This window comes from Taudactylus pleione, unplaced genomic scaffold, assembly GCF_031769625.1.
Source record: "Taudactylus pleione unplaced genomic scaffold, aTauple2 ptg000181l, whole genome shotgun sequence".
Classification (NCBI taxonomy): domain Eukaryota; kingdom Metazoa; phylum Chordata; class Amphibia; order Anura; family Myobatrachidae; genus Taudactylus; species Taudactylus pleione.
In genome coordinates, this window is record NW_028284583.1 from 7198260 (window position 1) to 7224663 (window position 26404).

Sequence of the window (26404 nt, forward strand, 5' to 3'; positions counted from 1 at the left end):
AAAAAATACCAGTCCTTTTACACAATAAATATTAAGAAACCATTGACACAGTTGAAAATATTCTCATATAAATTAACAACTTTAATTACATATAGCAGAATGGACATAGGTTAAAGCAATAATAAAAGAAAGTGGAATGCAAAAAAAAATTTTTTTTTGAGAATGAGTTGGTCACAATGACTAAAATATAAAAAAGTAAGGAATAGTTTAGGGAATTACCATGTTGTTTTCTTTATTTTACAAAATAAATAAGCTTTTCAAAAGAGCAACTTAAAATAATAAATTATCTTTTAGTAAATTAAAATCAATTTTAGAGTTGATACTGAAATGGGTTGAAAGTTGTTTTGTCTTAATTAATATAAAAGCTAGTATGTCTCATGTCAAATGGGATTTTTGAGACTATTAGGATTAAAACAAATGAAAATTCATCCAGCTCCATTTTATAAAATAGGTGCCAAACATAAAATTAAATGTTGTTTGTATGTTTTTTAATTTGCCATTGCTTCAGAATCTGAAGAATATGTTATATATTGTAATCTGACCTTAATTTTTTTATATATTGTAATCTGAGCTCATTTTGTCAAATTTTTATTTTTGATAGTTTTATTTGAAAATGTCCTTACCCATGGAAATTTTACACATGGGAAACATTCTTAAAGGCTTTGGGAAGAAAGCTATTTTCATTTTTGATCACTTCTAAATAATTTAGACCATTATTTCCATTTTACAAGTTCAGCCAATATTGATTCTATATCTGTAATAAATACTTCATGGTTTGTAGTCTAATTTAAGGGAAAGAAAATCTAATTTTAGGTATAAAATTTATGTACAACTAAAAATACCTTTCAGATAAAGTGTTTTTAAAATTAATTCTAAGAAAACTTCAAATTGACTTTAAATGTTTTTTTCCCAAACAAATGCTAAATGATGAAAAGCTCATTTAGGGATAATGAAGGATAGACTCTGGGCTTCAAAAAAATGTGGTAACATTTACCAGTAATTCTTTTTTTTTGTATAGCTACCTAAATGGGTGGTTGTCTTCAGTGTATCATGGCCTACAAAAACTAGTTAAATATGGTAACAATTTCTATTGCTATTGGCAGACATGCAGATTTCATTAAACTAAATTGTCCTCTGTGCTATTTAGCAGTGGTCAGCCCTGATTACCATCCAATTTTTCTCTCATCTTTTCATACAGATTTCCTATACTTTTCTCAAAAATTATTAAAGACATGTAGAACTTGAATGTTTATTATGAGCGTTATACAACGATGTCAAATCCAATTATAATTTTATCTTCATCTGACCTTTCTTTCTCTAATATGGATATAATTATTCATTTAATTAAATTGTTATTAAGCAAAACAAGGATTGTTTTCTGCTGTAGTCTCCATAGTGGATAGCACATGTAGTAAACATTAGTTAATATCCAATTAAAGCAATGTATTGATTGTTATCTAGTTTTTCAGAAACTAGCAATCTTTATGACCACCAGTTACAAAGAACAGGTTAATCATCTATACAATTCTTTCTTACAATACTACTAGAAGAGAGAGCATATATGTCACTGTAAAATAATAAGTGGTTATGTCTTGATCTTGGTAATGCCATATCAAAAAGTGGCAGTTTTAAAATAAGGGGCATCAATAAATATTAAAATTGCTACAACATTTTACATATTTTACAATGAATGTGAATCTAATGAAGGCATGGTCAGGGAAAAATGACCCACTGAAGAATGAAAATATTACAAAGCCCCAGTGAACTACAGAGTTCACAGGGAAGCCAGCATGGATAAGGTTTCCTCTGACCATTCATCTTCTGGTCTCTCTCTTTCTACAGATTTATAAAGTTAAAACAACACTTTTAAACTCAAAGTCTACCCATTCTGAGCTCTAATATGGAATATATCCAGACTCCAAGCTCCTTCTAAGCAAAAGGTATAACAATATCAGTAGATGTTTACTTTTAAAATTAAATGAACAGTAAAGAAAGGGATAGGCAACATATATTTTGTTTTATTTCTAGAAGACTGTGTTATACTTTGATAATTTGCTACTACACTGTGATAGATTATTATTTCAAAGAATATGACACAGGCAAATGTCAATGTGATGTTACAAGTGGCACTCAGGAAGTGCATTAATTGGTTAAATAAATACAAATATCCCAAAAATATCCTAATTTTAGGCAGTTTTACCCAATTTGAGTAAAGTGTGTTGGCAAATTGCACTTATTTAAATAAAACCTTCCTTTTGCCAACTTGATGCCATAAAAAATTAAGTTGAAAAAAATAATTTTATCTGTAAATATCTTTAGATGTCAGGGAATGTTTGCTAGACTTCCCTTCCCATCTACTGTACCTATTGTAAATATATTATAGTATGTCTTGATTAGAAACATACCACATATGGATTCTATCTTCTTTTAACTATTTATTCTGTTATGCAGAAGAAGATTTATTGGTGAACAGGCAGTTTATTTTTTATAGTAATTTTGTGATTGGTGTTCCCAAGTAGAAAAAATATACTTTTTTATATTTAAAAATGTTATTATTATAAAACAATCACCATTCTGACTATGTAAGGAGCAGTTTAGGTTTTCTAATAGTGTCAAGAGAGAATAAAAATAACTTTTTAAAGCATTACAATGTTTGAAAAATTGTAGGAAATGCTTAAAATGGTAGTTGCAGAGAAAAATCCCATAAGAATTTACAATAATGTTCTATACATTTACTGTTTTCTTACTACCCAAATGTATCTTTTTGTATATGTAACTGTAACTTTGTAATTTTATTTTGCTGTCACAAATTTCCCATTTGAAAATTAGTTATATACAACAGTGTAAAAGTCTTACACTATCTTCTACTATTCATTTCCTTTTTAGCATTTTTTTTCTTTTTTTTCTTTTTTGCAAACTGCAAACATGTCAGAAATGTATCGGTATAAAATGCAAATACATGAATAAAACAATTGCCTTACAATGCAAGCTAAATACTGTGGAATAAATTAGAAAATAGAGGCATGTATTTTGCTAATAATACATGAAAAAAAAGATATTTTGCACCTTATTACACATATACATACTTAGACAAGTACACGTAATGAATTGTTGTGAAGACCAATCATGCCATAGAGTGCGGAAAAATGATATGTTTCTCATTCCTTTTCACTGACACGATGTTTTTGTTTGACTTTTTTTTTTAATGAATTAAATGCATTCCCTGTGACCTAGCTGTAGATCGTAGCAACTTGTCATATTTCTAGTACAGTTACGCAAATGTCTGATTAGTCGCTATGGGTTACAGCACTTATTTTTTGCACTGGTGTACCAGTTTTCTATCTTTGGGCATAAATTGCAGGCCAATGAGTTCTACGTTCTAGGCTGCACAGTATGAAGCTTGCATTATTCTCAAAAATAATGTCATTTTAGGCAGGTCATCATTTTCATAATCAAAGAATATAAGTCTTATTGTAACATATGGTTTATAAATCAATTAACCCATAAGTGGAACGGGCAACCAAAAGAAAAAAATATGCATTAGAGATAAGTTGCCGAAGTGCCTTTTTTAAAGGAAACAAAAAGCAGTCTTAAAGCAGCACAATTACCCATATATGAATATAGATAAAATATACAATTTTGGCTTCAATACATTTTCATTTACACTCAATCCTTTATACTCTTCCCTCCCATTTGCTCAGTGATTATCAACCACAGGCAGACTTAAATCTTCACACACGTCTTTGGTGTAAGTGTCTCATTTAAGGTAGAAAAAATATTGAAAATAGTCATAAAAATAGCTATTTTGATGTGTGCTGTAGCAGTTTGATCTAGCTCATGTTAAGTGCAGCTCTTAAAACCTCTCTTGAAAATACTTGTTAAATAATGATATTAAACATGTCAAATACTGTTGTAGTGCAAATAAAAAAAGGAAACATTTTCTTTTACAAAATATAGAAATGTTTGGTTCCAGTATCTGAACCAACATGTTCCTTTCAAGTATCTCTGATGAAAGAACAAAAATATTAAACCTGTTACTTCCACTGAAAAGTCTCTCCTTTCTTTTTTTTTTTCTGGGTAAACAGTTTTCAAACCCCATAAGTTGCATAGTTCTAAGATCATAAGCACCTTAGCGAAATCTAACTTTGTATGCTTTCATTTGTTTGTTATGCAGTAATAGTGCAGAGGAAGAACGTAAGTCACCTGCGCAATGAAGAGACTGTTGTAAAACAGAATAGGCCTAACGTGGTGCTATGGATCTCTGCATATCTATTTATACAGGTGAGTGTAAATGCCTATACATTTACACAGACAGTGAATATGGTGTATATATAGATATAGAGATGTATTATTTTGCCTGTTGGAATGGTATTCTCACTCCTTACTATAAGAGCTGGAAATGTTCTTTCCTTGTAGTGATTGCTGCAGGTTTAGAACTTGTTCTTCCTTTGTATCTAGTTTCTTCTCCTGTTGATCATTGCTCAATTGCAAGTCATTTTCAGTTTTATTGATTAGTGTATTATATAACTGATATTGTTTCAGTATGTATTCATTTTATGAGCAACCACAATCTTCCACAATCATATTCTGTATATCCTTCTTAATTATATTTTGTGCGTCATCATAATAGAGCATTGACATAGCTCTTAACTTGGATGGAACACAGCATGATTTGATGCTGTTGAATGGACTGTGGCCTTTAACTCGATACTGGTGGATTACTGTGGAATGGAAAGAAAGAGACGCCCCAGATGTCCCAGCAATGTGGTTAGGGCAATCCCCCTCGCAGTAGTTGGCATGGTAACCAGAAGGTGCTATGATCCAGTCACTCCAGCCTATGTCCTTAAAACTCACATAAAAATGCTTTTTGCAACAGTTGCTGACTTTACCGTCACATTCTAAGCCACGTTTTTTTCTTCTGTGAGGGTGATCATCGGTCTGCTGAGCCACAATCATTAGGAAAGGTCTATGTGACTGCTCTTTCTCTTCTTCAGCTACAGTTGTTCCTGCTTCTTTGTCCTCATCATCTTTTCTCTTCCGTTTCCCAAGTAAGACAGGGGTTGCCCCTGTCTCTTGGCATTTATCACAAGCTATTCGAATATCCATAGATGACTTGCCAAGATTCAGTAAGCGCTGAATGCTCCCAGAGATCGGGAATGTGTGCCAGCCACTTTTCTTTGTGTCCACGACTTTCTCAGCAATCAACAGTTCATTTTTGTTTCCTTCAAATCCTCTGTGCTCCTTCTGACCTCGCTGCTGATGATACAGTCGAATTGACAATCTTGCCCGACTTCGGTTTGCCTTCGACAGTTTTAGGAAGAGCCAAAGTTCTGCTTCCTTTATTATCAATAAGTCACTGCCTTCTTTGGAAATTTCAAAGTGAAGGATTTTCTTTGAGGGCCCTGCATATTAAAAATAACAATAAAACAAGACCATTATGTTAATATATGGTTACACTTTCAACTGATTTGTATGTATTAATATCACATCTTATAGATTTTCCATAAACATCCTGTATGAAAAACAGAACATTCAAAACACTGTGCCAATCTCTTCCAAACTGCCAGTAGACTTTCAACACATTTTTCAGAAATTCCTCTGGGAAAATATGGCTTTACTCAAGTTACTGACATAAAAAATCTTTATAATTAAACTATGATTTCATTTGCACAACTGTGAAATTAAAATGGATTATTTTTTCTCAGCATGGCCAAGAAATATATATTATTTAACGCTTTTTATTTTTGAACTCATTCAAGCTTCCTGCGACATAACAGACTTTGTGTTGCTAGATTACAGAAGTTTAGGACCTAAAGGATGGATACTGTTTCTCTGCAAACAATGGAATAACTTTATTCTAGCACAGATGTATTCACTTTTTCAGAAGTTCTGTGATTCTTATTTCATAATTGCAGTATAAAAATAAAAACCGATCTAAGAATTCTGGATTTTGGGACAATTTTTAGAGATTATCTGCATTCATATTACATATTCTACTTTATTGAATGCAGATGGGGCATTGTTACTTAGAACAGTCATTGCAATTCGACACAAAATAGAAGCAAATAGAATTTGGCACAATTTGAAGGATTTTTTAATACAATTCTTTTTACTGTACGCCATCTTCAGAAGGCCACTGCCCCATCTGTATGGCACAACAATGATACTTTAGACTGTTTTTACTATGAGGCAAAACTAAATGGGCATACACAAGATGCCTTTGCCATGTGCTGACTGCATTATGTTCACTTTAGAGTCACAGAGCAGAAACAGGACACAGATTTGCTAAAAATATGGATTTTTGCACTCTAGGTTGAGGGTATCAACAATATGCACATCACTCTTTTGTAATGTCTGATGGACCAGATATAAAACAGACTAAATTCAAATCTGTCATGTGTATGAAAAAATATGTTATGTGTTAATATGCTCCCTCCGGCAGTAATTATGTCTATGTTAAGCATATTATCTATTTGTTTGTCTATTTATCAATCTATATGATGGTCTATCTACCTACCTTCATATTTACATATCAAATATATCTATCTATTTACCATCTATCTATTTACATATTGTATATACATCTATCTATCTATCTCATACATGATATATATATTATATATATATATATCTATTCATATTTACATATGATAGACATATGTCTATCATCTACTTATCTATCTATATCGTACATGTTCTATCTTTCTATATATCTTTCTTTCTATCATATATCATATTTATCTCATGTATATATCTATCTCATATTGATCTGATATCAGTTTGTCTGTTCATAGTGCATAAGGTAGATGTATAAAGTGTTTATAGGAAGCTTTGTCATAGGCAGTTATGTTTCTAATGCAAGGTGCTGTGTGCATGGTAATAATAGCCTGCTGGTGCTAGATGTGCTGTGGAATAGATAGAATCAGAGGCAGCATACTTTGGGATGTGCTCTCCTATGCATACACTTGTTGGCATAATGCAGCTGATCGTGAACATCATGATGTGGGGGCGTTCCCTTGATAACGACTCCATGTTCTTGGCAGAGGGCTATATGAGTAATAGGTTCTGCTGGGTTATTTGATCATGAGCGAATTAAGTGTTTCTTATTATAACAAGAATTACTTTATTCAGGGAAGGTAACAGTTTTAGACAGAAAGATGTTTTTACTGTATAAATATAGCAGCATTACAGATGCTCAGTGTCCTGTTTTTTAACTGAGGGAAATAAGCAGTTTAAGTGATGACTAGTTAGTATAATATTTTATAGACTTTTAGTGCCCTCCTACAGTACAGGCAGGCCTGTCTGCATTTTTGTCTGCCAAAACTTGTTTTATACTAATAACTATGCGTACACACGGTACGATTAAAATGGACGATATGAACGATAACGATATCAATCATATCGTTATCGCTCATATCGTGCATTTTTCGGTGCCCAACGACCTGCGATGCACGGGCACGTTTGGTCGATATCGACCATCACCCGTGCATGCAGGCCAACCTGGTCGATATCGACCAGGTTACTATAGTCGTTGGTGAGTTGGTTGTGTGCTGGATGATCAATATCGATCGTCCAGCACACTCGGGAGATCGAACAACGATATCATTATGGTTGTCGATTGTCCCGTCTGTACGCACCATAACACATAAAATGTAATGGTGTTTTTACTTGTAAAATGTCAAGGTTACTGTAGTCTTTAGGCACAACTTCATGGCATGTCTCTTGCAGCACAACAGTGGCATTGATCCACTAACAGGGCCCAGCAAGATCACTGCAAATCTGGTGCTGAGCCTCTGGAGGACAAGATTAATGTTTAGCCACATTATACTGGAGTGTGATGCCTAATTTATCTTTAACTAAGCTATCTTTTCCCCCAGCTATTCTATAGAAGTATACGTAATGGCTGAATGCTAACTTTAAAGGGTGTCGGTATTTTTCCAAATGGAATTTTTTACCTATGTGAAATTTTACCAATTGTGAAAACTGTTACAAATTGTGCAAGTGATGATCAATATGAACTGTCTATTATCAGAAGCATCAGCCAACTGCAATAAATCTTTAGCAAAATGTGTGTATTAAACAGGAATACATCCAACTTAGACATACTGTATATCTGTAAGATGTCCCAGATCTTAAACGCCATATAACTGTGCTGCATATAAATAGGTACTATAGTCATTATCACCTGAAACTTATTTTCCAAGTTTTTATGTATATTATAGTGGCCTGTAATATAATATAATATTCCATAAACAAAATTACAGTATTTTTCTGTTTTATTCACTGTAAATTAATGTGGGTTCTTGAAACTGTTTCTTTACAAAAGCCTTGTTTAGACGTATGTTTCAAATTATTTTATAAAATATTTTTTTTATTATTTTATCAAATATTAGCTGATAATATTGTTTTTTCCCTTTTTTTGCAATAACATCTGTGGCAGACACCTGGTTAAACAGAGCAACAAATCTCACCATTTAAAACAGGGGTGTGCAATAAGTGGCCCCCCAGCTGTTGTAGAACTAACCATCCCAGCATGCCATGCCACAGTTTTGCTACTTGGCCATGCTAAAACTGTTGCAGGACATGCTAGAATGTGTAGTTCTACAACAGCTGGGGGGCCGCTTATTGCCCACCCGTTTTAAATGGCGATAGGAAAAGAAAAAAAAGCCAATAATATCAGCTAATATTCGATAATATATCATCATATATCATCAGTGATGGATAAAAGCTACAGAAGTAACAGCATTACTATATATTATATGTGTTCTATCTATGTAGTATGGTTGGAAATGTGTTACACTGTAATGACCCTAATGTCTAGACTAGTTTTTAATATATTTTTTGTTGCCTCAGTTCCACCAGGAATAGATTTTTTTTTAATTATTATTTATTTGACACTGTTTAATTTACTTATTTATTTTTTGTTCAGGACAGGAATTACTTTGTTTTACTATAAATAAATTAATAAGTTTTTAGTTGCTGTGAATTAGTGTGGTTAACAAGTAGCACATCCCCACCAATTTAGCATGTCTGTTTTATCATGTGACATTAAAGGGCCTATCTCTTAAGTTGGGTACACAATTGTCTGTTTCTCATTCAATCCAACATCTGACCTATCAGTTGGTCAGACATTAATAGAGTGTATATGATCACACAACCTCTGCTTTCATCCAATCGTGGTTGCCGGGTCCTGTCGAAAGATATTTAAACCTGCTGAAAAATCAGTAGACCAGATTGACAATCACCCAACCAATTTAGAAGTGCGTACGCTCCTGAGACTGGTTTGTTAAATTCTTCTCCCATATCATCCCTGTAAGTGGCAGCTGGTCTGCCAAAGAATGGAAGACTGTGTACACAATCCTTTCCGCAGATGGTTTCTGCAGATGCAGATTGGAGTTTTGCACAAACTTGGACGGGTGTGGATGTATAGACTGGGGGTTGTATCTACGACTTAGGTCTCCATTAGGATTGTGTCAACAGTCTGGTCGGGAGTTGGATCCCCAGAGGATTGGACAAGTGTGTACCCAGCTTAATTGTGATTTTATTGATCAAGCTATAGAACCAATCTTGTGGTTGAGAGTGTTCAGATGTTACATAGAAGTTTAAACCAGTTCTTGAACCCTAAGCAAAGATTCAAAGTCAGCACAAATAGTCAAGACAGGGTGCTCATTATATAAGGGTCTGTATTATAAGACATGGCCCCCAACATAATGGCAGCAATCTGATTTAGTGCACTGATGATATAATGAAGGTAACCATCAAATAGATGTTGTCTGGAGTTCAGATTATATTTAAAAAAAATACTCTAATGGGTAAGATTAGATTCAAACATGTGTTGTTTACAACAGTACATAATAGGTTTAATTTTTAAGAGACGATCCAACCTTCCAGGCAGCAAACCTGAATTGGCTGAAAGGAGACTACAGTATAAAGTGGAATCACGCTTACAAATTGTACTGCATGCTTAATGTCACCTAGTGTAAAGGTTGTACGTATCCCGTTTCATCATAGCATACATTGTGGAACATCTATCACTTATCTGCTAGTCAAGAATTCAAAAACTTGGTACTCCATAATATGTGATGTAAAAGTTTTCTTTTTTTTTAGAAATAAAGACAATATTGAAGAACTATGATACAGGATGTTTGTCCATATTATTTAATGGATAACTCCACAGAAAACTGAATCCCATAACTTACACTGTATAACACAGTATTACTTAATGGAGTCTGACAGTTACTCCTATGTCTGCCGATATTCTCCTCACTCCTGCCGACAGCATCTTCACGATTAAAAATAATGCTGTATAAAATAAATTCCTGACAAGTAGACTGAGGCATAGGCAAACGCAGGGGGATTTCCATCTGCCTGGAAACCCCCCTCCCCAGCTCACACCATGACCACAATAGAAATAGTAAAGTAATGGAATTTTATTAGCGCTGCATGTTCTTCTCAGTATCACAAATGAAATAAATAGCACCACCTGTGGATCTTTTAACATGTATCAGCCAGTAATAAATAACCTGTGCACCAATTAGGGGATTTGGAAAACATGCAGTTCGGGATGTACTGCTATAGAGCCCAATATTTACATATATGTCCAGGGCAGTGATAGATTTTTCTGCTGCTACCCCAGACTCCCGGACATGCTCTAATGCTATTGAATGGTGCCCACATCTAAAATAAAAACATTCAGCTCAGGCAGGATGGCCCTACTGCCGCATTTAAAGTCTTACTGTGATTGCTGGTCCTGTATATGCTGGAATTATGACACACAATATACTTTGTATGATGCATATTAAAGCTGGATAAGTGGTAATTATGCCCTTTTCATGGACTGGCCACACTCACTCTAAAATAAAGCATTTGGAAACCCTGCGTTTGCCACTGTGAGGGAAGCATCCCATTGTAAGTATTACTCTCTGATAACATATAGCTTGTGGAATATGTTCAATGTATTCCATAGGCAAATATTGTATTACATAATGATGTATGTCAGTCTGATGAGGTTCATCATGACAATACCTACTAATAGGTGAAAGCAAATGGCAATTCTTAATATGGCAGTTCCACAATGGATTATGATGCATAGAAGCATTTGATTTGCTAAGAGGTAAGATGTTTCTGCAATAGGTGGGCTTGTAAAGATACAGAGAACACATTTCTTAAGTTAGAAGCTTACTTTGTCCAGAGGGTCAAAAATTCATATAACTAGCCAAAATTTCTTAAACCGACATGAATTTAATAGAAGCACACCTTACAAAATAACTTATGTATGTCAAATAATAGGCAAATCAAATAAAGCTTTGCTAACAGTAGCAATATAAGAGATCCTTGTTAGAAATATTGGCATATTATGAGTAAGCCTTTGAGAGTGATGTTACGTACACAGTATTTGTATAACTTACTGTGTATGCCTTAACTTCTCTGGAAAGACATCTTGGCATGACACACAGCCGCCTGGCTGATAAACATACCAACAGTTAAATTATCCAGAAATAAACTAACACAGAAGTTTGATTTCCTGCTAAAAGAGATTCTGTTGCACTACACAGCAGAACTCAACGGATACACAGTGTAATAATAATACTACTATGCAAATAATTACCAGGAAGGTTAATAGGAGCCTTGTGTTGTGGTTATCAACACTATAGAGCTTCCTTTTTCAAAGTGCATCAATCCATTATCCATACTGGTGGCTAGTTGCTTTTGGACTGGTGTATGTGGCATAGGGCCAACATTTTATTATTTTTAATAACTTCCGAAATATGTTTTGGTTTCCTTTTATTTTTTTTAAAGACGTAGTCGATCATTTCAGTAGGTGTCTATCCTTTATTAACTTAATAGCCTCTGTTCAAAAAGTGTAGTTGAACTGGAAGGTTCAGCAGTCCTTCTGTGCCTGTCTACTGTCAGTAGCTTACAAGAAGAATATGCAACTAGATATATTTCTTCGAATAAAATCTTATTGTGAGGACTCAAATTTTATTCTTAGCAACTAAAGTGCCATAAATAAAGAACATGTTTTATTATTCAGCTGCAAACTTGTTCCAGGTCAGTAAACTCATTTCCAAAATGAGAAAAGCTTTGCACGATGTTCCCATCAAAAGAGACCAGCTTCTTTTGACTTCTCTCTCTTCTGTCACTTGCCTAAGTCAAACAGTTGGGAACGATCTGATAAATGCTACCCTCTTGGAGCTTACTCTTATTGAAATATTGCCCTTGTTTGCCCTTTGTCAATATGATGTAAATGATTGCAGAAAGATTCAAATCCACCAAGATGAATGTGACTAAAGGACTTACTATACACAACGAGGAAATCTGACCGTTGTCTCCTGTTAATAGCAATTTCAGTCAATGAGAATATCACAGGCAGAAAACTACCTAATCTGCTTTTGTTCTTGTGTAGAACAGACTCCTAAATCACGAGTAAGTCAGCTTGTGGATATATTAAATCAGGGATGTATAGTCCTAATGTTGAGCAGAGAAAAACTGCATTGTTTGTATTTTAACGTGTGCAATCATATATATTTGTTATTTGACTAAACATCTCTCTGTGGTGCCTGCGCTTTTCATTTCTCTTAGAAATGCAGTGAAGATGTTTCTTTTATATTATACAGCTCTTAATAGTGGATAGGACAGCAGACACCCAATGAGACTTTACCTCTGGGACTATGCAAAGTATTTAGTTAAGAAAGTAACTTGTGAAATCCAGACTGCAGTAACCAGTGCCCTCTAGTGGCCTTTTAAATGAAGCTACTGTTTTACAGAGCAGCAAGGTTTCAAGGCCACATTAGTGCATTTATTTAAATTTTGCCAATCAAAAGCACATTGCGCATATAGATGTTCCATTAAAAAGTAGATGGCAAAAACAAAGCATAAAAATTTGTTTAAAAGATCTATTTTTTTTATCATATAATAAAATAAATAGATAGACGTGAATGGTTGATTACTGTATTATCATTATTACATAAAGTGGTAAATAAGATTTATTCCATGCAAATAATATTTAGAATTAACTTTACCCAATAGAACATGTGGTAAATGGCTATTATTCAATGCAGATAATTAGATGAATAACGGTGTTGTCAGCTAGCCAGATTAATGATATACATAATTGGCAGTATGTCAGGTGTTAGAAGTTAACTGAATAATGTGTGGTAATGCAAAATAGGAGAGGAATAGAAAGATTTCAGTTGAACAGAACAGAAATGTGCACTTTAGCTTTCAATCGAATGCATTGCTCCATACGTGTCTCCAGAATTATCTGTGAGGTTTATAAAAAAAAAGAAAGATGTATATGACACCAATCTACAGTGGGGGATGTAAGAAGTCTACTTAGGATTTTTGGGAGATATTACTTTCCCACCTTCTTTCTAGACCATAAATAACCTTCCTGTCTTGTTCTATGTTGTAAAAACTATTTGAACTTAGTGGCCAGTGTACTGTAAGTTAAAAACCATTTGCTAGTTCATTAGGAACCAATGAAGCAGTAAATAATTTGCTAAACTCTTTATAACAACCTCATCCTCAACTGATCAGAGTTGTCCATGTGAAATATATGAAGGCATCCATTAGTCTTGGTGAGTTGAATTCACCTGTCCTGGATTGACTCTGTTAAGTCTCCGTCTCCTGCTTCTTGTAGTCAATACACAGCCTAAATTTGGGCAGCTTTCAGTTTAATGCAGCAACCCCCCATCTAAATAAATTGTTTTAGCTATTGCAATCCAACTAGATTAGATCATTTAATTTACAGGGTTGTTGTGGGGTTGCAGTCGAGCCTAATGGAAGCAAAGGAGCTTCTTGAAAGACTGACATCATAGCCCAGCTGTGCTGTAGTCACAGCAGGATTTTAATTGATATGACATAGTTGGTCAACATCAGTCAGTCCATTAGGTGTTGCTTGTTACGTCTGAACTGCAGCTAAAGCTCTATTTATGTGTTTTCAAGGTTTTTTGTGCTCTCTGGGCTTCTACAAAATGGATTGCAATAACATTTGTACTTGTAGAATGAGATGACTTCCCAGGCATCAATCTGTACAAAGCAACCAATTCATACACTGCAGCAGTATATTAACAACTTAATATGTGCACATATTAACATATGCATGATAAATTGGCATAAAGGCATGATTATTGGCTTCAATGCTTTAAAGCCAGAAGGATTATATTTGTCTTGTGTAGGTAGAATATGCAATGTGCCAATAAAACGGAGGCTCACAAAGCATGTGGGTATTCTAAGCAGTGAAAATGCATCTTTATTATACATTAACTCGTTCCCTTATAAATGGTTTTGTAAAGCATTCCAGTAGTGTATTGGGTCCCTCCTACCCAGATGTGAATCGCATTTATTCACAGACACATATGAAGTTCGACTTGTAACTTTCAGGCTTGATAACACAGCCTCACTGACAGGGAGATATAGCGCAATACTTCATTGTGCACTCCAAAAAGGCTGGCAGGAATGTCTCATTTGAAAGCATGCAAATACTGCAAGGCTTTCTTGCAGACAGAACATCTGAGTCAACAGGTTTTTTAAGACTGGAAAATCTGAGTGCTGTCTTAATTGTTTATATTGCTGCAGCACACTTTAAACAAAAATGCTTATAGTTCCCGCACATACTTTGTCTACCATAGGCTGCACTAAACAATGGCATTCTTTTCAAAGTGGCTTAGAGACAAGATTTAAAAAAAAAAAAAAAAAAACTGTTTCTTTAAAAGAGGTGGCCTCGCAGCTTCTGCTCGCTGTATTCTGTTTTCAGCAAACAATTTTCAACACAGCCTGTGGAACGCGATGAACCTTTTTTTTCTTACTCTTATGAATGGGAGAGAGGACTCATGTCAAAAACATACTCAATCTAAGCTGCATTTCACCCGTGGGATTCTGGAATCTTTTTAAAGAATTTTTGGAAGGAGTGCGTAAAGTTGTTTCACAGGGGATGATACACCTTTACGTGTTGCAAGGAGAGGTCAGGCTATGCTGCAAGTGCACAGCTATATCTGGTCGGCTACCTGGTATGGCTGCTGTGTTTTGTTCTGTGGCTTCAACTCCTGCATTGCTTGTGTACTACTTTTCATGCCTAAGGTTATTGTTAACCCTTAACTGATATTGTAACCTATTGCTTCAAATAATATTGTTACTGTGCTGTGTAATGCTAACTGATCATCGCTGTGCCTGGATGAAAACATGCCCTGAGGGTTTAAGTAATATTTAGCACTCTTAGCCAGAGGTTCTCATGGAGTTTTGGAGAATGCCTGTACCCTCCCCCTCACACACTTGCACTCTGTTAAAGATTCTCAGAGATAGCTTATTCTATGGGAATTTAGCAAACATATACGTGCAGACTGCAGCCTAGGTTAAATGACAGAAAAATACATTACTTGGCAAATAGCTACTGTATGTCACAGTATTGTGAATTTCTATTCTAGATCACTCTACCTTATTACTTTATTTACTAGTCTAAAATGTGACAGCTCCATAGTGTTATAAAGTTGTAAGACTGGCACTCACCTGCTTCAGCAAACGTGATGATTTCCGAAGTTTGCTCCAATATTTCATTCATTTCTGCTCTCCGTGCAATAATATCATCTATTTGCACTTGGCCATCGTCTCCCACTTTCCCCACGTGAACTTTCTTGATGGCGTTTAAAAGTGCTGCTTTAGGCACTGGCTGGGTGATGTTCGGTCTGTCCCTCAAGTGCAGCATATTCAGAATGTGCTTCTTTACTGCCTCCACCATGTCACTTTGAGAACTGGGCACATCCTTGTGGAATCTGGAGAGTGAGCATGATGGACAGTCAGTGACTGAACTGTGTCCCTCAGATCCTGGAGTTGGCGTACTCCTGACTGTAATCCAGCAAAGTACCAACAGAAATCCGTTCACTAAATGCACAGACATCCTGAGACCAGGTTTTATAGGCTTGCTATTTTCCTTCTATATTCTCTGTAAAAAGCTTATCCCTTTGGAAAATATATAAACTTTTTTTGTCTTTACTCTGGAAAAATTAATATGAAGCAAAAAGAGAAAAAGGGAAAAAAAAAAGTTTCTCAGTGTAATTTTGGTTTGCAGTTTCTCTCTCTAGCTTCAGTAAGTGCTGTGAGTACTTGAGGCTGTCAGTGAGGAAAGCTCTGACTTCTGTTTCAGAGAGAGAGAGTGAAAAAGAGACAGACAGAGAGGACGGATTGGCCTCAAGTGAGTGAGTGAATGAGAGGGGGGAGTTTGGTCTATGAGTAAGGACTTGATTAGGGAAGGGGGAGGAACATACAGTACTCTGACAGGCTCTCTTCTTGTGCTCTCTTATATACACCAAGCCTTCAGTGCCCCTCCTTTTTATCTCTTTTTTTTCTGTCTGTAATACCTCTCTTTGAATCTTGTTTCCCTTTTCATTTTTCATCATATTTGATAGTAGGCATTTATAGATTTATGCATTACACTAGTTTATCTGTGATAAACTAGTGTAATGTAAACTAGTGTATTTCTTATATTTTGTGACTGCTACAAGATATTGTATACCCTGTTCTTCACATGTATTTGAAATTAGTTCAGACACACACTTTCTTGTGACTTTTTATTTTTACATTTGAAAAATACATTTACAAGCCTTTTCTAGTGTTCCAACCCTGAACAAATTTACACAAATAAGGCTTTCAGACAATAAATTATATTGCTGATGAAGGATTGCGAAACACATTAATGACACAGCTACTGTCTGTCATACTGGTACAACACAGTCTGATGAGCAACTTGAGAAAAGTTAGGGTTTTCCTGTATAAGTGATTCAACATCATTAAAGTGACTTTTTATCACTGGCTACTCTGACAGAGACTTGTACTAGGCATTGCACCATACTGTTATGCTGTGATCTTGCAATTCTCAATATCTAACTCTAAACTTTGCTTGAGCATATGTTATTAATTGTTTACTATTTTATTTGCGTGTATACACACACATACATATATATTAATATATATATATTTAGATGCAAGATATAATTTATTGACTATTAGACATACTCTGAGTAGTCCATTCACTATTGACTGATCAAGGAGCCTAGTACTCCATTATCAAAAGCATGAAAACATGATACCATAAGAAATTAAAATAGTTATATAATTAGCTTGATATAAAGATTTTACATTTTACACTCTGTAGATATCAGTTTATTTAATGTACCAGTTCTGCTGACTGTTATTTTTGATTTGTTTTGTTTCTTTTTTTTAAATCTTTTAGTACAAAGAGTTTACTTTTTGCATCTGTACTAGTTATTCAAATTGTAAAAAGATGATCAAATATGTAAACTTTGGATTAAAAATAACTTTTCATACATTTGCAATTACAGCATATCCTGCGTGCTTACATACAATGAAATAAAGCTCTTTTTTGCATCAGAATGTGAGTAGACTTATTTTCTGTATAAAACATGGTGCAGATATTGAGTACTGATTTATTGAAATATAGTTTTTACTTCATATGTAGCAAGCAGTGCAAAATATTTAGATTTTTTTACTTGGCTTCTAATGCAAGTGGTCCGTATGGTGTATTATATAGTAAACGCCTGTGTAACCGAAGGCTTATAATAATGCATATTAATATCATGTCTCTCTGTAAACAACCCAACAGAGAGCTGTAATTATGGCTTGTTTCAATGCCGAGTCTGAAACTTAAGTAAAAGTTCAACAAGATACATCTTTGACACAGCAAGCAGTACTAGCTCCCTTCGGAATCAGGCTTAGGAGTAATGGTAAATGTTTGCATATAAAATTATTTATCATTTTACCTCTAGATTGTAAATTCTCACAATCAGGCCCCTTAATACTTATTTTATCATTTGCTAGTCTAATCATATCCTTTACCATATGTTACAGGGTTTTAGCCCAAGATAGGGAATATCCAGTTACTGTAAAGGTTAAAATGGGTGAATAGGTATAGTATGGCAGACCCTCCAGCATGAGAACTTCCACTTGGAACAAATTTTTCTGTTCTCAAACTTTCCAGCTGCTGTTGCAGTTGCCTGTGCGGAATTGATAGGAGGGGCTATTTTTTAAAAGTGTATTCATGATTTTAGCCCAGGTATTTGCATTACAATGTATCTCAGAAGCAGATCATTTTGTTCTTAGCAGAAGAGGTCTGTTGGAGGGACTGGCATGCATTCAGTCTATATACCAGTATGCTAAAGGTGAATCATGTGTATGGGCCAAACCAAACATATTTTGTTGAGTATAATATTTTAGTATAGCGAATATAATCTTACCTCTATATAAAATTGTTCAGACAGTTTCCATGTCAAATGAGCTTACAATCTATTTTATTTAGTAGACAGTATGACTTGCCTAAGGTGACAAGCAGATAAAAAAACTCTTTTGCTGTCATTGTTATGGTCTGTATCTGTTACCTCTGAGCGACTATCTTATTATGTTTTTTTTTTCTTTTAGAATCATATAAAGAAATCCACAAAGGGGGTTCTCAACACGTATCCCTTCTTCAGCACAACAAGAACTTCCTCACCCTATCGCCATTATGTGGTTTCTGACCGTCTCTATTTTATAATACAATGCAGTTATGACCCTGTGCTATGATACCAGTTTATGTTATATTGTAGAAAGCACTACGAGAAGACAACTAATAGTCAGAGTAGCCTCTATTGCACCACTGCTCTAAAACGATCTGCAAGGTATATATCAATCAGTTAGGTTAGGTTATACATTCCCAAATGAGCTGATGTTACATTAAATTATTTCAACAGTAGAACTTGTACACAGACCAGAACGGATTCTTGGCCAGACATTAATATAATAGAAAGGCGGTAAGTGCTCCTAAATCAGCATCAGAGCAAACTGTTTAGGGAGATTGGCACGCCTCCAAATTGTTTGCTTTAAACCTAAAAAAGAAAAAAATATAAACCTGTAAGAAAAAAAACTTTACAAACCTGATCATTTGTTGATATTTTTTTCTTGTTCGTTCTCAGAACCCAATATACAGTACACTAAACAATTTGTAGATACTATATAGAGGAAAAATGTAGCACACGTTATTCCACAAATTTGACACAATTCTCATTCCAAGCACCATGAAAATGTATAATAGCTGATCGGAATCGGTATGTAATGCCGCCGGATGTAACGCTGGCGGACTAAATACGACGCTGGAAGCCTGAACAGTCAGGATCCCGACTGGGGCTGATAAGTACCCTAGCCCTCCCCTTTCCCCCCTAACCCTCCCTTAGTGGTGCCTAATCCTAACCTCCCCCTGTTGGTGCCTAACCTCCCCCTGGTGATGCCTAACCCTAACCCCCCTTTCCGCACCCTAAACCTATCCATCCTGGCGGGCGGTGCCTATCCCTAACCTCACCCCAGTGGCGCCTAACCCTAAACCCCCTTCCCGTAGCCTAACCCTCCCCGTGGGGTGCCTAACCCTAAGACCCCCCGTGGGTGCCTAAAACGAACTCTACCCCCCCTGCAGCTAACAGCTAACTGTCAACGCTTACCTTCGTATGGGATGTCGGGCATCTGGATTTCGGCGTCTGGCTAAAGATAGGCGTCGGTATTTAGACGTCTATCTTAAGTACACAGTCGGGCTTCCAGTGTTGGGATTTCAGACGCCGGTAAATAAACTGCTTCCCTGCTGACCAAATGTTTCAAATGTATAGCAGTCAGATAAAAAAAACTTTATATATAAAATGTATTTTCCAACAGACATCCTATAGGCTTACCTGTGGACCTCAAGATCAGTAGTATTTTTCCCTTTTGACACCAAAGCGACATCATGGTACATTGACCACCATTTCTGTAATGAGATGGTGGTTTCTTCTCTCTTTAGGGGTAGATGTACTAAGCCTTGGATAGAGATAAAATGGAGAGAGATAAAATAGTACCACCCAATCAGCTCCTAAATGTAAGTTTACAAACACAGGGGTCTATGTACTAAGCCGTTGAGAGAGATCAAGTGGATGGAGATAAAGTACCAACCAATCAGCTCCTGTCATTTTTTTTAAACACATCCTGTAAAGTGACAGTAAGGAGCTGATTGGTTGGTACTTTATTTCACTCCACTTTATCACTCTCCAAGAGTTAGTACATCTCCCTGTTAGGGTGGGATGCAATAACACTAAAATGCAGTCAAATATCCAAAAACTGCAGTTTTTCGGAGGTTTGACTACATTTGCAACATGTATCAAGCTCTGGAAAGTTTTGCATTGCCTATTAGAAGCCTATGGACTTCTTTTCGGAGCATTCCTTAAGAAGGATCCATCAGGATCTTTTCCAGGGTCCCCTGCGATTTGCGCAGTCACTGTCCGGCAGCAACGCATGCGCAGAAGGACTCCTGGGTCATAAACCCTGAAGTCCTCACACCGCAAAGGACAGCTCTCATCGGAAGAGCGGTCTTTTGCAGTTTTAATTCGCAAAACTACATGCATATGGTGTGAATAAATGCAGTAAGTGGCAGGATGTATCGCATTCAAAATGCAACGCATAATAAATCCTGCCCTTATTGACTACTGTTGTCAGTCATTCATGTATCAATCTTCTGCTTTCTGTAGGTTATGTGAGCTTCTTCCCCTGATATTGTGATGTCATAACGCAATACCCACACAGCAGGAGTAGGTACAATAGCGCTGTTTAAATCCTAGTGAAAGTAATGTACAGCCCACCTGAGAGAAGTCACAAGGTTCTAGGAAACAGTCAAACTGCCTATCTCTGACCTATAGAGCTAGTGAGAACTAAATGAAGCACATTTAGCAGGCTTGTAATGATAATAATTCTAATATGATTTTATTTTCCATTACATATGGATTATTTTACCAGTACTAAATACTGGCAAATATTTGTCTGTACTTGCATGCACAGCCATGTAAATATATGTGTGTATGGTGCTTTTGTGCTCTCTATTGTCATTATACGGCTCTACAGTCTCAAAGTGTTCCCAGCACTATTGCGTTTAATGAAAACAGTAAGCTCTTTATTGCAAGTTTATTTTACAACACAAGCACTGGGCTCCCACGATGGATGCAATACATAGAGTAAGTTATACTAGGTCATCTATCAAAAATAACAGCTTTATTCCACTAGCACAAAACTCCATATTCATCTAGGACACTTTTTTTTATTTTTAATTACACCCCATATATATATTTTAGTGAATATAAAATGCTTCTTAAAAACAAATCTGCTGTTAACTTAAAGCCAAAAATTTAATTTTCCTATTCAAGAAACTTTTATATTCAGTGCAGTAAAATATAATGAGTGCTTAAATTCTGGGGGAGATGAAGTAAACCAAACAGCTGCTTACAAAACACCTCCACTAGGCTCATACATGACATAAAGAGTACACAAGAGTTTTCACTGGTGTATTACGAAAAATGATTCATGGCATAATGAAAGTATTAATCATGTTAAGCGCAAGTTTGAACATCAACTGTAAGTCAGTGCTATCGTGGTTGCTCCCCACTAACATCGCAAAATATTTAATGAACTGGTCAAACTGAAGAATTGTTTGTTGCTAGCTTACATCATACCTATGAGTAATACACATGTGACTTCTGATGCTTCACAGGTCACCAGTCATGATCCTATGGAAAAATTGGAAAATCAGAAGACTCCAGTGTCTCATGCGTACTGGTACATTAATGGCCATTTGTTTTTAACACATAGTTCATTTGTAATCAGGTTCCAACCACTGAAAGTGTCATTTTTAGCTCATTATGGAGGAGATGTATCAAACCTTAGAGAGAGATAAAATGGAGAGACAAAAAGTACCAACCAATTAGCATTTAACTGCAATTTTACAGGCTGTGTGATAGTTAGGAGCTGATTGGTTGGTACTTTGGGCCTGATTCAGAGCCGGATGCTCTTTGAGGGCGCTCGCTCCAAATCAGGGCGTTTTTTTTGTATTCTGTTTCGGTCTCCTCGCCGCTCGCATAGCAGCGGGTCTGAATCAGGCCCTTTATCTCTCTCCAAGGTTTCAAACATCTCCCCCTATTTGCTTACTGCTAAATAATTGCTATTTATCATGGTTTAAACATATTTTTAAATCAGTCAATGGGAGCTAGTTCTGTGGGGTTCTTGAACACCCCCAATATTTGTGCTGCCACTGTCCATGTCTGTACAAGTCCTGTTTTTCCATAAATGGGGGGAGCCTCCCCAATACTTTAAAAAGTTTCAATGATTTAGTCTATTATCTGACAACTGTTTTGATGATTGCCTTGTTCAGCGTTTATTGTGCCCCAAATGGAAGGAACTGTTTAGCAACTCCGATTCTGCACAGCAGCTTTATAGATGAATGAAGTTCTGTGTCACTTTGAGTGTGAAAAGAATATATGCATCATTAACGAGAGTTAAATTGACAATACAAGGTCAAGTCTGGATATTCAGTGTATTCCCCAATGACCTGTTATGTGCCAGATTTGGCCACACACACTGTGGAAAGGTCTAATACATCTGGTCACTCAATGCCAGGACAACAGATCTGACATGTTGCATGGAGCTGAGTGGATTGAAATTTTATTGGATATAATATAATATTTGTATTGGTCATACAATGCATAAGTTATTGGAGACCTAATTTGGTAGAAAGCTAGCAAATTTGACCACATGTTTTTGGCTAGGTATAGATTCGGGAGTGAAGACATGTGTTAGGTTAGTAATTCCTTCCCTATGAGGCATATTCAATAGCTGCGGTATTTGAAAAATTGTCGCACTGGGCGCGTAATTTTTTTGCAGCAAAAAATATGTGGGTGTTGCGACCATTTTTCAAATACTGCAGCTATGCACACTCCCGATATCCACGGTATTCAATTTTTAAAAAATGGTTGCAACGTTCTTTTTTTTTAAGAAAAAAATTTGCATAGGAGAAAAAAAAAAAGATGTGGCCACGGAACACCCGGACATTCACCGATGTGTTCTGGCCAATCTATCTGCTGTGCCCGGCTGCTGCATGCTTCACACTCCTGACACTGACTAGGACACACACCTAACAGGTCTCACACACACTTGGCTGACACTGCCAGACGGAGTCTCACACACACCGGGGGTCACACACACTGACAGGAGGACACACATATATGTGGGGTCTCACACTTGACAGGAATCTCACACACAAGCTGCGGAAGACGAGGAGGAAGACTTCCAGCATGTCGCGGAAGTGGACGAGGAGGACAGCTCTGCCAGAAGATGAGAAATTTTGGACTAATTAAGCTAATTGGAAACTTCCAATTGCTTAATTAGTCATTTAGGGGTTGTCTTGGTGGTACTGAAGCAAGTCTCAACAATTTTTCCTAAAAATAACAATTTTAGTAAAAATTGGACCTGCTCTGAAGGTGCTAAGAAAATTAAAAAAAAGAGCACCCCCACAAAAACACAAATCTCTCACCCAATTGAATACCAAAAATCTTGCACCTGCGACAAAACCAGGCTTCGTGATATTTTTGGTAAATTTGTACCAAATGCATATGCTCCTTTGACTTTGTACAGAATTTGCAACAACTTTTCACTAATACCCCTTTTACACTGGAGCTAAAACCCGGGTTTTTGAAGGGTTAACCCGGGCAGCTCCCTGCTGTAAAAGGGGAGAGAGTTGGATCGCCGTGTCGAGTGACCCGGCAATCCAACCCAGGTAACTAGCAGGGTTTAACACAGGCGTAGCCCGTGAAACCCTGCTGTGAGAACAGCGCACTCCGGGTCACGATGACCTGGAGTGCGCTGCTGGCCGTTTGGTCCAGCTTCAGTGGCGCTTGGAGATGACGTAATCTCCAAGCGGCTACTTTCACTCCGCAAAAGCCGGGTCTATGCAGACTCGACTGCAGTGTGTGCGGCGCTGACTCGGGAATATCCCGAGTCGGCGCCGGCAAAATTCCGGGTCTGATCCGGATAGGAACTTTGTTCCAACTCCGGGTCAGACCCGGAATTTAGGTGGAAAAGGGGTATTATTTACTAGGCAAACGGGGACTGCGGTGTGTGCGGCGCTGACTCGGGAATATACCGAGTCGGCGCCGGCAAAATTCCGGGTCTGATCCGCATAGGAACTTTGGGCCTGATTCAGAGCCACTCGTAAGCGGCAGCTCGTTCGCTCCGAGCGATGTTTGCCCAACTGCGCATGCGTACGGATCGTTATACGCATGCGCGAACCAGTCAGTGCGGCCGAAATTCATGTGCTCGCAAAATAGCGAATGCCTGCTAATTTGAGTGACAGAATGAGGCGTATGTGGGTGGTAACAGGGGAAGGTGCTTGAAAACGGGGAGTGGAGATCCGATCGCAGGCGTGCTTAAAGGTCAAAACGGGCGTTTTATGGGTGTGCATATTTAAAACAGCAGCGTCATTGACCACGTCACTGGGTTTTTTTTAAGCCAGAACTGCTCGCAAAATTGTGGTAGCAAAAACCAACCACAAGAATAGCGAGCAGTTCATACCCTGTTCGATGTACTCGATTAATCTAATAAATAGTGGACATGACGTAGGATGCGAGCGGCCAGGGGGCGTAGTTTCCCAAAAAACGACCGCAAGTTTTGTACGCTCGTTCAGACCTAGAGGCGTGAACAGACCGCAAACAGCGAACGGTTCATTTGAATAGCCACCCCTATTTTCAGGACGAGTGAGCGCTAATTGCGTCCGGCTCTGAATCTGGCCCTTTGTTCCAACTCCGGGTCAGACCCGGAATTTAGGTGGAAAAGGGGTATTATTTACTAGGCAAACGGGGTTTGATTACAAATGTCGATGCACATTGCAAAAAGATTTGTTTCCAAGTACTTTGCTTTATTTGGGAGATGAATATGTGGGCATAATGACGTTCTCTGTGCAAAATGTTGTCCAAAATATTTCCACCTGTGTTCTTTTGTCCCACCCACATATTTAAAACACAAGTACATTAGTGCTGACATTTACAGCTTGTATTACAATCACTTGTATATTAAAGGGCTGGGGAAGCAACATGCAACATATGGGCTCAGTTCCAGAAACACTTTACCAAAAAAATTCCAATTTAACACCATCTTAGCAAAAGACATAAAATATGGTCTATTTACACATGCGAAAAAGCAATGTGAACTCCACTTACAAAGGAAAATAATGCCTCCAAGTTCTTACAGTCACCTCTCTTTTGACTTTGTTTAAATACCAGAGTGGTACATCACAGTGGTGGTTTTGCCCTTTTGCATTGAACTAGGCAGACTTGTCTAGTTTAATTCATTATGTGTATTACATACAGTATATAGCATAGTTCTGTTCATTTGTAATTTTCAAGAGTTTTATGGACTTGATCAAAGCCAACTTTAATACATAATGCTTAATCATGTAATAATTTGTTATGACACTTCTAAGGTCATTTTGGTTTTAGAAAGTTTGTAAGACAGCAGCAGGGCTAGTCTTACCAAGCGCAAGAACCCTTTCTTCAACATGTCAGTATCTTCACAAAACAGTATATTGAATGTTAATATCATCCAAGTAATATTGATATTTTTTGGATAATGTGGCAGTTGTATGAAGCTCTGGAAAGTGATAAAGTGCAGAGTGATAAACGACCAACCAATCAGCTCACAACTGTCATGTTACAGGCTGTGTTTGAAAAATGACAGGTGGGAGCGGATTGGTTTGTCGTTTATCACTCTGCACTTTATCACTTTCCACAGCTTCATGCATCTCCCCCAATGAAAGTCCCAAATCTATAAGGAAGGTCCAGGTGCTGCTACAATATATATATATATATATATATATATATATATATATATATATATATATATATCCTTGCTGGAATCAATTCTATACCTGATTAAATTAATTTCTAAATGTTCTATCAGCAAAGAAACTTTATAAACCCTCTGTGTGATTGGCTATTGGACTGAAAGAGTGGGTGTAGTGGAAGGGAGGCTGTCCTATCTTACACTCTTTTGCTAGTATCTATAGAGATTTCTCCTAAGTGACAATAAGTACATCTGCAGCTCCTGTACAGGCCACAACTTCACATTACAATCACAGCGGACTCTGACTGTACTGTGATGTAATGCACGTGTTTGTACTTGGCTTCACTCCGCAGCTTTTTATGGTAACATGAGCAACACGAGGCATTCTTATGCATAATACTCGACTTGCATTTTTGGGCCTAATGGGCATATTCAATTGGGTGCAGGGTTTACTGCACGGGGAAAGCTCTGAGTTTCAGGATCATAGCTATTCAGTTATTCATCATTTTCCCTGCTAGGAAAACCCTGGGGTATTGCCCGGTAACCCATAGTTTCTGCTTAAAATCAGCGTTACGTGTGGAAAAGCAGGACCTGATTGACTAGGTCTGGGCTGTCTGTTAGCCGCGATGTAAACCCCAGCGGCTAATTGGATATGTCCCTAAGACATAAACTTGGAAAATGTGATTTTGTTTTGCATATCGAGCAGGACCCTCTACCCTCTTGTGCTTCTCCCTACTTT

The 26404-nt window shown here is 36.8% G+C and overlaps 1 protein-coding gene and 1 long non-coding RNA gene across 2 annotated transcripts; one reads left to right on the plus strand and one right to left on the minus strand.

Moving 5' to 3' along the window:
- Positions 1–4554: 4554 nt before the first annotated feature.
- INHBA (inhibin subunit beta A) lies at positions 4555–15895 on the minus strand. The gene is made up of 2 exons (XM_088476067.1): positions 15508–15895; positions 4555–5402 (listed from the first exon to the last, which is right to left on the minus strand). Exons 1-2 carry the CDS (start codon positions 15893–15895, stop codon positions 4555–4557), a joined length of 1236 nt encoding a protein of 411 aa, XP_088332193.1.
- LOC148519828 (uncharacterized) lies at positions 14769–19938 on the plus strand. The gene is made up of 3 exons (XR_015878902.1): positions 14769–15011; positions 17337–17389; positions 18430–19938. It is a non-coding gene; the product is annotated as an uncharacterized LOC148519828 (long non-coding RNA).
- The last annotated feature ends 6466 nt before the right edge of the window (positions 19939–26404 follow it).

Coding starts and splice junctions, on each gene's coding strand:
- INHBA (XM_088476067.1), bottom strand. CDS start 15,895: ATGTCTGTGCATTTAGTGAACGGATTTCTGTTGGTACTTTGCTGGATT. Junction 5,403..15,507: donor CATCACGTTTGCTGAAGCAG/GTGAGTGCCAGT, acceptor TTTAATATGCAG/GGCCCTCAAAGAAAATCCTT.